Here is a 17,430-nt window from a genome sequence, read left to right as displayed (position 1 = left end):
GGAGTGGAGGTGGGAAGGGGGGTTGTGATACAGCCGTACTGGTAAGACATTTAAGTTACTTTCACCCCAGTCAGAAGGTTCAAGTTCCACTCCAAAGACTGGAGCGCATAACGTAGGTTGACACTTCAGTGCAGTGCTAAGGGAATACAGAGTTGCTGCCCTTCAGAAGATATATTAAACCAAGGTTGTGTCTGTCCTCTTGGATAGGTGTAAAGGATCCCTTGGCACTCAAAGAAGGGTAGGGGTGTGCTCACTGCTGTTCTGGCCAACATTTAGCCATTAACCAACATCACTTTAAAAACAATTTAGCTGATCATTATATCATTGCTGTTGTGGGACCTTGTTCTTCTTTTCGAAATATTCGTTCATGGGAAGGCATGGCTAGTGTTTATTGCCCACCCCCAATTATTCTTGAGACGGTGATGATGAGCTGTCTTCTTCAAGCGGTGTGGTCCACGTGGTATAGGTACATCCAGTGTGTTGTTAGGGAAGGGATTCCAGGATTTTGACCCAGTGACAATGAGGGATTGACTATATAGTTCCAAGTTAGGATGATGTGTGACTTGGAAAGGAACTTTCAGGTGGTGGTGTTCCCATTTGTCTGTTGCCCTGGTCTGTCCAGGTGGTAGAGATGATGGTTTGGAAGGTGCCGTCAAAATGAGTCTTGGCTGGTTGCTGCAGTGCATCTTCTAGATGGCACATACAGCTGCCACTGTGTGCCAGTTGTGGAGGGAGTGAACCTTTATGTTGGTGGATGAGTATGCTGATCAAGTTGGCTGCTTTGTCCTGCGTGGCGTTGAGCAACTAGAGTGTTGTTGGAGCTGCACTCATCCAAGCAAGTGCAGAGTTTTCCAGCACACTGCCGACTTGTGCCTTGGAGATGGTGGTCATGCTTTGGGGAGACAGGTGGTGAATTACATGCTGCAAAATTCCCAGTTTTGCAATATTTATATGGCTGGTCCAATTAAGTTTCTGGTCAATGGTAGCCCCATGGTGTTGATGGTGGCAGAGTTCAGTGACGGCAGTAATATTGAGCATCAAGGGAAGGTGGTTAGATTCTCTCTTGTTGAAGATGGTCATTGTCTGATACTTACGTGAAACACAGAAACATATATAAAAAACAGAGGAGGTCATTTGGCCCATTGCGTCTGTGTGGCTGAAACAGAACTATCCAGGCAAATCCCACTTTTCAGCTTTTGGTCTGGAGCCTTGTAGGTTAGGGAACTTCAAGTGCATATCAAAATATTATTTAAAAATTATAAAGGAAACTGCCTCCACCACCCTTTCAGGCAGAGTTCCATACCCCTCCAACCTCAGGGTGAAAAAATTTCTCAACTCTTCTCTGATCCAATGACTTGAAATCTATGCCCCCACTCCACCCACACCCCCTTCAAATTATTGGCCTCTATGCTAATGAAAATAAGTCCTTCCTATCTACTCTCTTAGGTCCCTCATAATTTTATACTCCTAAATCAAATCTCCCCGCAACAACTTCTGTTCCAAAGAAAACCCCAGCGAATTCAATCTTTTTCTCATAGCAAATATTCTCCATTCCTGGCAACTTGCTCCTAAATCTCCTCTGTACCCTTCTTTGTGTGATCACACCCTCCCATACTGCAGGGACATGAACTGTATGTAATTCTCTAGTGTAACATAACTAGTGTTTTATACAGTTTTAGCATTACCTTCCAGCTCTTACATTCTATGCCTCAGCTAATAAAGAAAGGTGTCCTGTATTCCTTCTTCAGGGATGAGAGTGGCCGAAGACATAAAGTTCTGAAAATTGGTGGCCAGAGGCAAAACAGTCCGAAATAATTATATGATTCTTTGTCACAATTCCTTGCTCTGTAATGAAATGCAAATGTTCTAAGCCACTTCAAATGGGTGGTATCATTAGACTTTAAATGGGTAGAAACATTAGTTTTCCTCTGGATTACCTTCTATTACCAACCAGACGGTGGGCCAATGCATTTGTATAAAATCACCAAAGCAACTTCAGCATTTCGGTATTCAAAGCAGTTAGTATGGACTTCACCCTGTATTACATGTGCTAACAACAGAACATGACCTTGCCGGATTATGTACACATGAAGTGAAGCAAAGGTTTACGGCAGTGCTTCAGAAACTATTTTCCAAAGTGACCTAATTTTAACACACCACCAACTTCTCAAGAGCAATTAGGGATGGGCAACAAAGGCTGGCTTTGCCAGCGATGCACACATCCCATGAACGAAAAAAACACTTGAAAATTAACGTGACCCCAGAAGCCAGCAAAAGCAAAACAACAGTAAAGCAACATCGTAACATTTGGCATGCTATTATTGTTTGCGTATTCTAGATCAACATATAATACATAATAAAAAACTGATTTTCACATATATAAGTATTTTGTAAAAATATTATGTTATATACTTGTATGTTTCAGCCAAATTCTCTATTCCATGGTGACAGGAGACTCAGTGAAGCCAATCTTTCTCCTCCCCACACCCACACACAAATTACAATCAGCTCCTCTTCCCCCACCAGACGCCCATTTTCCCAATCCAGCTCCCCCTATATATTCACTCATGCCCTCCATCCCATCTCCATTTAGCCTCCACTCACTCAAGTCCTCCTAACCCACTCAGCACGAACTCACTCATGACCTCCTCAGCCCTCCCCTCAAATCCTCCCTCCCCACTCAGCCCCTCACTGAATTCCTTCCCTCCCCACTCACAATACCCCTCACCCCACAAAAAAACCTGGATTTCTTCACCTTGCCCAGATGTTTGGGGAGCAGAAGTGGAAAAGCAGCGATAATGATGATGGATAAAAGGGTAACATTTTACAAATTGGACTCAAATTTTAAACTTCTATAAAACATTGATGTGTGAGAGAAACTGCTGCAAACCCCAGGCCTCGCTCTCCCAGATGCCCCCAGCTCCGATCCCTGAGAACCTCCAACCCTGCTCCCCCGACCTCCTGGTCCTGCTTCCCTAGACCTGCAGCCGCTCCACCTCCTCCCTGCAGCCAGTGGACAGCTGTGGTTCCTCCTCATCTGACGCCACTTGGAACCGTCCTGCCAGAGAAGGTGGAGTCCCCTCCCTGGGGGATAGGAGCTCAGGTCCTGGGGTTCAGAACCCACAGGCCAGGAAGCGCAGCCTATTACATCACTGGGCACTTGGGTAGCGCCAGGGTCCTACATAGGCTGAGTCAGAGGCGGTGCAAAGTGGTGACTGCTGCTGAGGGCAGGATGTGGTTGAGGCCACGGAATCGCCCTTCCTCCCGGGCCAAAGCCTGAAGCTAAGCGGCAGGCTGTGGTTGGGTCAAGGCCAAGTCGCTCCATCAGTAATGGAGTCTCGGATTGGGCAAGAAGATCCAGCCAGTGGCAGCAACTCCCAGAGTGGAGGGAGCAACAGCAGGACGGCCCAGCACAGGAAGGCAATCTGCTGGCTGCACATAGTAGCAGCAGTGACTGGGCACATGGCATCTGTCTCTCCAATCATAGAAAGCAAGCCAGATTGGCGGTGGATTAAAGAGAGAGGGGCTGAGTGACAGCTATCCTGGGTCAGGAGGTGGTCAGAAAATAAATTAAGAGTGGAATTCTATGATTCAAAAGTTGGAATTCTGCCAAAAGGTGAAATTCCTCTTCCCTGCTTCTTTACCTATTTACCTGTCCTGTTACCTTCAGGGTTCTCTGGGCCTGCACACCAACACCCCTCTGGTTCCTCTATACTTCTCTGTATCCTGCCATTTATTGTCTATCCCCTTGCCTTGTCTGCCCTCGCCAGCACTGCCTCACACTTCTCCAGACTGAATTCCATTTGCCACTTTTCTGCCCACCTGATCAGTCCACTGATAACTTCCTGCAGCTTTCTTCCTCACTACCAACCACACACCCAATTTTTGTATCATTCACAATCTTCTTAATCGTGTTTTTTTACATTTAAGGCTAAACCATCGACATACATAAAACGAAAAGCTTTACAGTGACAAAAATACCCATCCACCATAACCCTTTACCTCCTGCTCCTGGGACAGTTTTGGATCCAAAATGCTACTTTTCCTTGATTCCATGTGCTCTTATTTTTCTTATCAATCTGCCATATGGGACCTTGTCAAAGGCCTTGCTAAAATCTATGTACACTACATCAAATGCGCTAAACTCACAGGGAGCAACAAAAATGCCTAAAAAAATTCAATCAAGTTAGTCAGGCACAACCTTCCTGTAACAAATCCATGCCAACAGTCCTTGATTAATTTGTGCATTTTCGAAAAGAGAAAAAAAAGTGGAAGGTTTCATGTGTCCACATCCCTGTGTGTCCATCCGTGTCTCCATGCATGTGCAGTTAGTGCTGACACAGCATCATTATAACTGCAGGGCTACGTACTTTGCCCTGGCAAGGTGATGCCAATCTGTGTCTCTGGCACAGTTACAGTAGTACACGACCCCATGATGACCATAGCTTTCTCTTCTCGTTGGTTGGTGGGGTTGCAGTGCTGGGTTGTCCCCTCTGGTGGCCTGCCTCTGCCTCATATTGTGGGCCAGTTTCTCATGCAATTATAGAATAAGGCTGGCTGTGGAGCAATGTGACAGATATCACGAGTGCTACTCGCCACTTATCAGTACAATCTTGAACAGGTCTTGCGGCACGCGGGCATGGACAGCTTCAGTATTCTGAAGAGTTGCAACTGATACTAGACACTGTACAATCATCAGTGAAAATCCCCAATTCTGATCTTATGATGGAGAGAAGCTCACTGATGAAGCAGCTAAAGACAGCTGAGCCTAGGACACTACCCTGAGGAACTTTTATTGCAATGTGTGCAAATTGTCTGACACCTTTCCCTACAACAGTGGCTACACTAGGAAAAATACTTAATAAGCAGTAAAGTGCTTTTAAGCATCCTAAGGTGGTGTATAAATGCAAGTTCTTTCTTTACTTTCTTTAAATTATCCCTCAACCATCTAAACTCAAGCAAATACAAACCAAGTTAAATTACAAACCTCTCCTCAATTTAAAATCTTTTAAGTACTGGTATCATCCTCCAAGGCCAATCTATCTTTCCTGATGTTCAATGACCAAAACTAAACACAATATTACAGATGAGGTCTGGTCAAGGTTCTGTAAAAGTGGAGCATTCCTTCCTCACTTTTGTGATACAATTCTCTTAAGGTAAGGGTCAACACACCATTAGCCGTTCTAATTGAGTTTTGTACCTGTGCACTAGCTTTTAGTGATTTGTGTACATGGGCACCTAAAACCCTTTGTTCCTTTGGTGCTCCGAGGCTCGTACAATGAAGAAAATATTCTAATTTGTCTTTCGTGGATCTAAAGTGGATGACCTCATATTTCCCCACATTGAACTCCACCTCCTTCATACTACAGTGGGAAAGTACCATAAAAGTCTTTCAGAGGTCATATCATCACATTCACCTCCACTAAAAAGCATAAAGAGCTGTGGACCCAGAGAGACCTGGAACAAAAGGTAAAGGATTTAGGAACTGAACACAAAAGGCATTGAATGGAAAGCATTGAAAGGCACAGATGCAGGACAGAAGGAACTAAATAGCCTCCTATTAATGGGTGCTGAAAAGCTCCTCTGGTATATCAAAGCCAAATACTACAAACAGATTGACAAGCTGGGGAAACTCCTCACATACTCTATTGATGCAGTTCGTGCTGAAGGGTGTAAGTTAATGGTAACCTCACCTCAGACCCTGTTGCAATAAACAGTTTACGAACTACTACACCTCACCTTATCTTTGAATTCCATGTACGTCATGACAAACTGCACAATGTCTATCCAACCTCCTTCTCCACAACTCTAAGAAAATGCAGATTTCTGCTTTTAACTAGCGAGCTTCAACAGTCAGTAGAAATCTCCCAACTTCAGGAAACCTCAGGGCCTGATGGCTATCCTGCCAACTTCTACAAAGCCCTCTCCCAGAGCTCACTCTGTCTCCCCTTTATGAAACTCCTACACTATTTTTAGAGACAGACGCTTCCAGGGTAGTCACAATAACATTAATATATAAAAAAGATAAGGATCAAGTGAACATTATATAGTCCTATATCACTCCTCAGTGTGACTAGCCATGATTTTACCCTTCAGACTAGATACAGTCATCTGTGAGCTGTTTCACACAAACAGGGCAGGCTTAAAGGGATTGCCTGAAGAGGCAACATCAGATAGCTGTTCCATGAGGTGGACCATGTTATAGCACCAACACATCGTTCCTTGTGCTCTTCTTGGACGTCAAGTGGCACTTTCTTCTTGCAACACTTGAGAAAGTAGGCTTTGGTGATACATTCGGGAGCTGGATGATCATCCTACGTTCACAACCCGCTCCTGTTTGCTGTGGCCATAGAAACCAAAGTGACAAGTATCCACAAAGAATGGCGGGGGGTGTACAGATAGTGAGAGAAAAAAGTCAGATACAACAAAGATGGATACAACAACGATAAAACTGTGTGACAGGGCTACAGAAAGATAGACAAACGGGGTCAAGCAGAAAGAGGGACAGAGTAACAAAAAAATTACAAAAAGAGGCAGAGAAAGTGTGACAGAAAGATATGTGAGCAATGCCACAAAAGATCAACTTCTGTTTAAAAATATGGGTTTTCTACAGGTATTATCCTCTTCAGAACACCAGCTGTTATCTGCATTTACAGCAATCATATTTATTTTTATAGTAAATATATGAAAAAATCCCATTAGATAGGTCATTACCTTGTCTCACAGTAATAAAGCTGCATCATTGTAGTGCAAGCTTTTTAACTCTAGTAACAGATTTATGCACATCTGGCATTAGCATAAGCTCCATTTGATCAAATTAATGAGGTTAAAATCATTTGTTCAACTCCATTAGGCTAAATAAAGTTCAACTTACATTCACACTGAATAACATCGAGGTTGAACTGTTGAATGGCTCCCATGCTTATCTGCTTCACCTCAGCATCTAGAAGCATCTGCATTAGAGATGTGGATAGGTGTTTACAGGCTGACATGCATGCTGTTTGGGCTACCTTTCCCTGGAAAAAGTAAGGCATTGAGCAAAATCAATCCAAGGGCAAAGTGCTGTTACACATTCATATTAAAAATCTGCTCAATCCTTTCAGGACAAAATACCTGTAATTTACAAAGTATCCCAATTTGATTTTTGTCATTTAAGATTGATTATATTGCATTTGATAGAGAATTGAATCGTATTCCAAACAAATGTAACTGTGAACTATATTACACATTTCATTATTAGGATAAAGTATTGTTCTCGTCCTCAAAGGGTTAAACCCTATACAGTTTAGGATTTTTTTAAAAACAAAAACACTTAGAAATGGAGAAGTGTGATTTTTCTCCCTCTTAACTGAATACATAGTGAAAAAACAAAATCACAAGAGTGGTTTATGATCTGACTGTTAATGGCAATGATGATTGTATAAATGCACATAATTTCTGTTATGTACAAGAAAATGCATGAGAGACTGAAATGGTATGCATGAACTACAGGAACTTCTTCCAGCAACTGTACTGTGCCTTTCTCAAGAACCGAGAAATTACTGCTTTCGTTAAGACAACATACAAAGAACAGCAGTTTGATCTGCTCACAAGTTTAGTATATTAATTTAAATAGGTGCTGCCAGTTTTAGAAAACACTCCAGTATTTAATTCTAAGTATACTCAAGTACAACATGACTACCACTACCTTTAGATGATAGAATTAATTCTGTGCCATAATTGTACCAAACAAAAAGCTTTGATTGTTTGTGTGTGTCTTCTCCTTTCGTACAATCTTTTCAGTTTCATGACTGTTGCTGGAATGCGCAATTGTGTTGGTTGCAAGAATTTAGCAACTGGAACAAAAATCTGTATTCTTTGGTGAGGAAACCAACTTTATTTTGGTTCAGTATCAACGTAAGCCTACACTAAATTTCTATTACCTTTAATGTAACAATTTTTGTAAACTATATGAAAAATGCATTATTGGGGATTATAGTCATGCAATACATTGTCATACCACGACAGTGTCATCAGATCATGGGAGATGGAGAGATAAGGCTGGATGTAATTCAGATAAAGCAGGGCTCCAAGATTTCAGTAGCTCCAGCTGCAGTTAAATCTAACCAGCCCCAATGAAATACAGATTTTCATATGTGTTGGTAGTCCATTCTGTTAATCCAGCAATGTATAATTGCTTATACAATGCCATGTACAAAATAATGCAATAATTAGAAAATACTGAGAAGCAGTTCAAATCACTGTATTAGCTTGACAATGAGTTGGTGCTGGTGGATATACATAAAGTTTGCTATTTTCCTGATGTTAGAATTTTGTTTTAAAAGTGGTATGAAACCATTTAAATTTCAGCCTTGTATTTGTATCTATAAATTCTTCCAGCCCTCTCATGCATGCAATATGCCTTTGTTTCATGAAAAGTACTTATGAGTAGTTATGATCAATGTATTTTTAATAAAACCCCTGGATGTTGCCACCCTGGAACATGCAGCATTTTACAATTCAAAACACTCACACAAGTACTCCCTCCAGTTGAAATGCAGGTGACCACTGATGCTAAGTTGTCAAAGCAACGATCTATGAAATTATGCATTAACCATCATGGCAAATTCACAACTAATTTTGTAAGTACACAAGGGAGAAAGTATTTGCATTTCTTACAGCTGCCAAACCATGCATGTTAAAATTTCACAGCAAATCAAATGGGTTGGATGCATACAGTACAGTGATTCAACTAACAGCATATTTCATATCACTACAGGCAAGTGTTTTACTACATATAATTTCCTCTTAATTATTTTTCCCAGCACCATGATTATTATTTAGAACTACACAGAAAATTGGCAGTGAATCTAGATGACAAATACATACTTCCATTTAGCTGCAAGGGGAATCCCTATCCATAATTTGTAAGATATTTCCCCCCATATCTTTAGGTGCTAAACCACAAGACATTAGCCCACTGAGATTATGAAGCAAGCTAACCATTTCTCAATGCTCTGAACCTGCTGTTAAGACAATGTACAAGAACGTTAAATTATCCAGTGATTGGTCAGATTTACTGAATTTAAAAAAAAACTTTAACTAAAGTAATTAGAGATGAAGAAGTCAATTCCTAACTGTACCTGCTTTCTTTGACTGGTCCTGAAGTAAACTTTGTGAAGTTATGGACACAAGAAATGAGTCCACAGTCTTTGATGATTATGATTTTAATTTTCACGACCCTGTTCATTTTTCTACATTCTTTTCAACTTTTCACATTCCTCACTAATAAACTTCAGAATTCCATTCACAAAATATGCTGCACATATCTACCAATTTTTTAAAACAAACAACTATATTTTCTGATCAATGTTATTTTAGCACAAGTGTTAACCTATTTAAAATGAAGGATTAACACTGTCATTGAAATTGTAAACAGAAAACCTTGTCCAGAGCACCAACCAATGCAGAAATTACAGTGGAATCCGAAACAGGTGAAAGCAAAGCTTGATGTCATCATTAATCTTTAGTAATAAACAATACTACAATGCAACTTCCCTTATAAAGTTAGAGTATTGTACAAAATAGTTCCTCTGCTGATAACTGTACATCCCTCAATATTTAGTTTCTGACTATTGCTTCTGGCAGTTCATCCAAGGAAATAAAGTTGTGCCCACTTGGCACATTTAGTAGTGTTTGCCAGAAAGTCAAAAGGTTGAGAGTTAAAGTGCACATTTAAGTGTGAACTTAGCACTTCATTACTGAGGGAAGCCCCCAATGTACTACTCGAACAGCAGAGATTTTTTTCCCTCATGTCCTAGCCTCTTTTTTTTTTAAACCAATTTCACCAAAAGGGGGATTATCTGGTCATTCATCTTGTTTGCTGGTTGTGAAACCTTTCTGTGCGCAAACTGTCTGCCTTGTTTGTCCACAAAACAACAGTAACCAGATTTCAAAAGTAATTTATTGATTGTGAAATGCTTTAGGATGTCCCGAGGACATGATAAGGCACTATATAAATGCCAGCTTTCCTTTTTTAAAATATATCATACCATACTAGTATAACTTCTAGAACACGGCACATACACTGAGCACACACATAAATCTGTCCCCTCTTTTACTATCTCTTGTGAAACACAGCACCTTTGGCAATGCAGTCTTCCTTCTTGTTGAATTAATAATCAACCCAGATTATTACATAATATCCATAATTAATGGATAGATTACTTCCATTAAAAATCAAATAAGGTCCAAATAAGGGCTGCATGCACTATGCACAAGTGAACAGACTACGCAAAATACTGCAAGATCAGCTCATTTAATTATTTGTGACGTGCCAAACTTCCTGCATTGGCTGTCCTCACATTGGTGCCCCTATCAAAAGGTGCATTAAAAATTTGAAATTAATGGCCCCACCTTTTTTTAAAATTCACTCACATGATACAGGCATCATCAGAAAAGCCAGAATTTATTGTCCATATCTACTTTCCTTTGAGAAGGCAGTAGTGAGTCATCTTCTTGAACTGCTGCAGTCTGTGTGGTGAAGTTCTCCCAGTGCTTTTAGGGAGGGAGTTCTAGGATTTTGAACCAACAATGATGAAGGAATGATGATATTTTTCCCAAGTCAGGATAGTGTATGACTTGGAGGGGGGTAATGCTCCCATGTGTCATGTGCCTGTTGCCCTTGTCCTTATTGGCGTTAGTGATTGCAGGTTTGAGAGATACTGTGGAAGAAGCCATGACGAACTGCAGCAGTGCATCTTGAAGATGGTATACTGATGGTGGATGGGGTGCCAATCAAGCAAGCTGCTTTGTCCCGGATAGTGTCTCAAGTGTTGCAAGAGCTGCACTCATCTAGGCAAGTGGAGACTATCCCAACACACTTGTGACTTGTACTTTGGTGACAGGCTTTGGGGAGTCAGGTGGTGACTCACTCTCTGTAGAATACCCAGATTCTGACTTGCTCTTGTAGCCACAGTATTTGTGGCTGGTTCAGTTCAGTTTCTGGTCAATGGTGAACCCCAGAATGCTGATAGAGGGGGATTCGATGACTGATGCCATCAAATGTCAAGGGGAGATGGTGAGGCGCTCCCTTGTTGGAGATGGCCATTGACTGGCATTTGTGGGGTGCCACTTAGTCACTTCAATTTTACTAGTGTTCCTTGATGCTACACTTACCCAAATGCAACCTTAATGTCAAAGGCGTCACTCTCACCTCTGGAATTCTTTGCCCATGTTTGGCCCAAGGCTGTTGTTGTGCTCTGGAGTTAAGTGGCCCTGGCAGAACTCAAACTGAGCGTCAGTGAGCAAGTTATGATCAGTATGTGCTGCTTGACAGACTGTGAATGATCCCTTACATCACGTTGCTGATGATTGAAAGTATATAGTCAAAAATTACCTAGGACTAGAATATGAAGCGGAGATCCTCTGAAGTGCACATCTGAAAAAGGCACTCAGTAATTGAATTGCTACTCAATTGTTCCAGACACAATACAAAGTTTGTTAATTTGCATAATACTTGGCATCTTGAAGTATGCTACGTACTGGTCAACAGTATACCAAGCATATGAATACGCTTAAGGTTCCGTGTCCAATTCCCAATAAGGCAGGCTTTGCCTGCCTGAAGTGCTGCAGTCAAACTGCATTTTAGCTACAATTACATAGTTGGACCCTACATCTAAAAGTTAATGTATAAAAGTTTGAGCTGGGTGAAATGTGCTTTCATACATATATGATTACCAGACTGTTCAAAGAGAAACTCAGCCACATTTCTCCATGACATCATAAATTTCCCTTTAGAATAAAGAGTTAGGAGATCAGTGGCATGCTGGTGTTGCCAGTGGTGTTCCTAATTAACATTGGGAGGCAGATTCCACAGCACCAACAAAATACAACTGCACCACTTTATTTCCATTATGATGCCGCTGCCAAAGTCAGGCTGTTATTAGCAGCAGCCTTTTAATATAAAACGAGCTAACACTCCCAAAATAAATCATTAATGATTGTAAAAAATGACTTGACTGTGCAACTGAGGTGGAAATAAAATCAAAAAGATTTGTGTATATTCACTAAATTCTACACATAGATTATTTTACTGCACAGAAAAGCAAATATGCCTCAAGACTGGAAGATGAGCAATTATAATTTTTATAATTATAATAATAATTTTATATATTAATTCTGAAAATAAAAAACTTATAAACATGATACTCACCTTTTCAATTAGAAGAGCTGATCCTGACCAGACAAAACAATATCTATCTTCATGTACACTCATGACCAAGTAGAACCACTGTACTCCAAAGTCAAATTTCAAGTGACGATCACGAGTTTTTAGAAATTAGGTTATTCATGAGTCCAACTACTATAATACATGAATTGTGAATATATATTTCATATAAAATTTACTCCATCTAAGCTGTAATTTTCTTTATGTGCACATTTGTCATCTATACTAGTTGTCTGTCAGCAGACAATCATTTAACAGATTAGCATTACTGATATACAAACGAAATTTAGGAACAGTGGAATAATAAGTTACATCAATAAAACATCAAAAAGGAGCACCACTAACAAATAATGTGATTGTTTTGTTGTTTTGTTACATCCGTACTAATGTCATAGAGGATTCTTTATGATGTTATAAAATAGCAAAATAAACTTACTCTTATTTTAGCAGTTTGTATGAATAACCTTTCTTTCATTAAAAAAAGGCGGATGAGCATTTGGAAAAGACAGGAAATGTTGATTAATTCGCTGTGCATTTCCGAGATTTTAGAATTCTAGAATGATACTACACAGGAGGCTATTTTGCCCATTGTGCCTGCACTGGCTCTTTGAAAGAGCTATCCAATTAGTCTTAGTTGTTACAATTATGAGATTTATAAGATTATCATATTTTGGGGCTGTAGCTTTAAATTTAGGGTGAATTAAAGGGGTCATGTGATCCATTCTGAAGTCCGCCTGACAGTAAATGTGGGTGGTTTGATTGTTAGATATCAAAGGAAGGCTTAGTTTGCTTTACTGAGAAGAGGGTGCAAGGTATTTACACTTGGAGACAATAGCATGAGTATCTGGGTTTGCAATGAGTAGATTTTTAGTCTCTGAAAATCCCAGAAACGTGTTGAAGGTACCGTGTTCTAAACGGTTGTGCTTGCTGTGCTATAAAACAGCCTTTTACTTCTAAGATGAAAGGGAATTGGGATCAAGGATAGATAATTAGCATTTCTACCTAGATATAAGGCTAATGTGTTTCACGTTGCCTTAGGGAATAGGGCAGAGGAAGCCATTTTTTGAGATCAGGTAACAATCTGCCCTACAAATCAATGAATAACAGAGATGGAAGCAGAAGCTTTGTGTGGTCAGCAGATAGAAAAGGCTGCTTGACTTTGCGAGCTACCACAGCAGGATGCAGGAGGGAGATGCTCTCTAGTCAAAGAGACAAATTCTGCAGTCACATAAGGATTCTGGGAGATTCATCCTGGCATGGCTAAGGGGAAGGAGAATCATCAGAACAAGCTTTATCGTTGGTGGTGGATAAAACTCTCCCAAAACAGAGGAAAGCACCTCTAGATAGTTACTACTTGGCAAAGCAGAGGTACAGGAACTGATTGGAAGCTGGGAGCAACTGTGGACTGTAATTCTGTGGAGGGTGCGATGGCTGACAAATGTAAAAGGGCAATGTTCCTTTCTGTAATTTAAAGTAGAAGTTGCCTAAAAAAAAGCATTTAGTCAATAGTGCTTTTATAGCCATTTGTTACAGTAAAAGTTTTAAAATGTGAAATATTATGGGCAGAATTTTGCCCTTGATGGGCGGGCGGGCCCCACCGGCTCGGCGGCAGGCGGGCAGCCGATCGCTGCCGCCAAAACGAGCCCTGTCGCCATTTTAAGTGGGCAATCTGTGGGCAAGTGGGAAGCGCTATTCGCTTGTGGTGTGTGTGGGGAGGGGGGGAATTTCCCAACTGTCACGGTGCGCTCTTTCGCACGTGCACACGAAAAAGCGCACATCTCCCTGAGGAAAAGTGCTGCCTCAGGGAGATCGCTGAAAGGCTGGCAAATATATTTTTAAAAATAAATAATTCATTAACATGTCCCCCTCATGTGAAAGTGTCACATGAGATGGGACATGTTAATGAAATAAACAAAAGCTTTATTAAATTTTAAACTTTTTTAAAACTGCCATCAAACCTCATCCTGCCACTGGATGAGGTTTGTAAAAAAATCACCTACCCGCCTGCCTGTTGGGCCCATGCGCCGAGCCTAAGTTTGCATGGGCCCCTCAAAATCGTTGATGATTGGCAAGTTAAGGGCCTTAACGAGGCCTTTAATTAATTGCGAGCGCGCGTCCCGCTGCATAGCGTGCCCACCGACTAAAATATCGCGATGCCATGTGCTGACGTCAGGAAGCTCGCGCGACATTTTAAGCGCTAGCGTGCAGGCTCTGCCACCCGCATGCCAGCCAGAAGATTCTGCCCTACGTCATTCTTTCGCAAAGTTATTTGTCCCTGGAGATATAACAAAATTAGGGGATCTTTCCGTGATTTCATATTCAGAGGCTGAGCTGAGTTTAAACATACTAGAGTTTAACTATACAAGATTTCATTGACTTTTACTGTATTCATTGAAAAGTTAAAAATGGCTTCTTCTGCCTTCCTCCCTATGACATCATGAAACACAATAACTTTGTATCTAGGTAGCAATGTTAATTAGCTATCCTTGATCGCAACTCCCCTTCGCCTTTAGAAGGGACAGTTTACAGCATAATGGTTTACACCAGGTACCTTCAACACGTTTCTAGGGCTTTGCGAGACTGAAAGTCTACTTATTCTAAACCCAGAGGCTGCTGCCATCACCTCCAAGCGCAAATACCTTGCACCTTCCTCTCAGTAAAACAATCTAAGCTTCCCTTTGATCTCTAACAATCAAACCACCCAGGCTTACTGCCAGACTTCAGAACAAGTCACATGACTTACTTCATTTACCCTAAGTCAGTCCCAAAATATAATCTTATAAAGCTCATAATTCTAACACGCTTGCTTGCTCTATCCCAGAGACCTGTAATTTTTTTGTGCCTTCAAATATTTACACATGAACATACAAATTAAGAAGAGTAGGCCATTTGGCCCCTTGAACCTGATCTGCTTTTCAATAAGATCATGGATGATCTGATTCTAACCTCAACTCAACATTCCTGCCATTCTTGATAAACTTTCAACCCCTTGCTTATAAAGAATCTATCCACCTCTGCCTTAAAAATATTCAAAGCCTCTGCTTCCACCACCTTTTGAGGGAGTTCCAAGGACTTGCGACCCTCAAAAAATTTTCCTCATCTCTGCCTTAAATTTATCCCGTTCCCTTTCAATATTTACCACTGAATCTGCTTCCACCACACGGTTCAGGCAGTGCCTGCTCTGGATCACGACAAAAAAAGTGTTTCATATCACTTTTGGTTCTTTTGCCAATTACCTTAAATCTTAGCCCTCTAGTTGTGGATATTTGAACCAGTGGAAACAGTTTCTCATTATTTTCTGTTCCTATTTCACCAATATCCTTTGTGACTGTTATGATACCCAATCCCTCCTCATCGAAATTAACCACTCTGCAGCACTGGAGACAGCCAAACTCCATTTTCCTTCATAACACCTCTCCAGTGATCCAACTGTTTTGATTCCCATCCTGTTGGTTCCAGCTTAGTCAGAAGATCCCATGCAGTGGGCTTCTGCTCTCACTGTGCATGGACAGCACAAGGTTCTATCCTTGTACGCTTTATCTTCCTCATCCAGATGCTGCTCCTCAGTGTGCAAACATCAGCTTTCATCTATATCTTGACCTCAATCAGCTTTACTCACCTTGAACTTCAACTCCACTGTCACTACTCTGCTATCTTCTTCCTACGGCAAGAACTTCTCATGGCAAAGTAAGAACTTTTGTGAACCTTCCTTTGAAGGTTTTGGCAAAACTGGTTTCTTCTTGCATGACATTCGTAAATTCCAAGTAATCCAGAAGTTGTTTGGATTGCAAGAACAAACCTTTAATACCACCTAAGCTGCAAGAACTTGTAAAATTGTTTGTGGAAGCTTGAATTGCTGACTTTTCTACTTGAATGATTTTAGAAACTGTTCTTCATACATATTACTAAGAACAATTGAGCAATCTTGTGGCATCAGCAGCACAACTGAAGTGTTACAATTAATTCTTTAATTAATAATTAATTAATTCTTTGAGAGTTCCAAAAAGAGACAATTGTAGGAAGTTTCATTAGTATGCAGTTGCTCAAAATAGGTGAAGAGGCTAGGAGGGATTGGGGAGGTAGCAGTATACAAGCAATAGTAGGGAGACTGACATTTTATTCAGCTTTTAAGGGTCACAGATCAACCACTGGTCTTGGTCAAAGGTTGCAGTATGTACAGGCACACTATGCCAGCCGAAGGTGTTGAGAGTTATTAAGGAACAGTGAAAGCGAATAAAAGCAAAAATGTATAAAGCAGCCAAAGTTGGTTAGTCAAGATAAGTCCATGTTTTAGAGTTTTTAAAAATAGCCATTGAAACAAATTATAGCACAAGAACCTCAAGTTCAAGTTTCATATGATAACTAATGCAAAGCAACTAGTATATTACCTGAAAGCATATCACTAAAACTCAGTACCTTTTATCCAAGTATATGTAGTTAAAAACAACTTTGTATTCACAGCAATTTTGGAAAACCAGATGGAATGGAATTGGTCTTGCTACGCCAAATATCTAGATTATAGAGAAGTCTATGAGGATGCATATGGTTATAAAATGCAATGAAAATGAACATTTATGAAAGGGAGTGAATGTATACGATTTATAAAATGCATTGACTGTATACAGCCAAATAATTGCTTTTTGACAATTATTTTCTCCCTCCAAACCTGAAGGAATCAATCTTTTTACTGGTGTATGGTTCCAGCGCGGCATTAGGTTTTTAGAAACATTTTTGTGCCACTGGCTGTTGAATTTTATTAATCAGAACTGCCACTTACAACTTAATACCCTTGTACCAATTTATTTCATGCACAGAAAATCTTAACCCTCATTTTACTACCTTATTGTAAGGATGTCACAAAAGTTCTTCTAATACGTTTACTTCAACTTGCGACATCCTAAACCAAAACAAACGCAAACCAGGTCGAGGATGTGTCACTTCTTTTTAAATTGAAGACATTTTAAAACCAAGGCAGTACACAAAACATTTAGTCATCAATCGATGAATAAAAGTATAAGACAATGCAAACTCAGCATGCTCAGGACTTCCCAAACCTAATGTTAATCACATTGGAAGATAAGCAGTTCTGCTCCCCAAGCAATCTCAATTTGAATGGGAAAAGGAAGCTAAAAATCAATGGCCACAGTTCATTTAATTACAGAGTAATAGGTTTGAGATACTTAATGGAGATGTCATTTTAATTTAATGGAACAAGTACGGCG

The 17,430-nt window shown here is 40.4% G+C and overlaps 1 protein-coding gene across 8 annotated transcripts in view; it reads right to left on the bottom strand.

Moving 5' to 3' along the window:
* LOC144694481 (exocyst complex component 6-like) overlaps positions 1-17,430 on the bottom strand; it is a 187,181-nt gene that overhangs the window by 56,482 nt on the left and 113,269 nt on the right. For all 8 annotated transcript variants that reach the window (XR_013579762.1, XR_013579763.1, XM_078564955.1 and 5 more), the window contains one exon: positions 6,875-7,016. Coding sequence is in view for 6 of the 8 variants with exons in the window: in XM_078564955.1 (XP_078421081.1) it covers positions 6,875-7,016 (142 nt within the window). In the remaining 2 variants the exon portion in view is untranslated. The remainder of the gene's footprint in view (positions 1-6,874; positions 7,017-17,430) is intronic.

Source organism: Cetorhinus maximus, chromosome 20, assembly GCF_964194155.1.
Source record: "Cetorhinus maximus chromosome 20, sCetMax3.hap1.1, whole genome shotgun sequence".
NCBI lineage: Eukaryota > Metazoa > Chordata > Chondrichthyes > Lamniformes > Cetorhinidae > Cetorhinus > Cetorhinus maximus.
The sequence above is the reverse complement of the archived record's forward strand: the minus strand, read 5'-3'. Positions and strand labels throughout refer to the sequence as shown.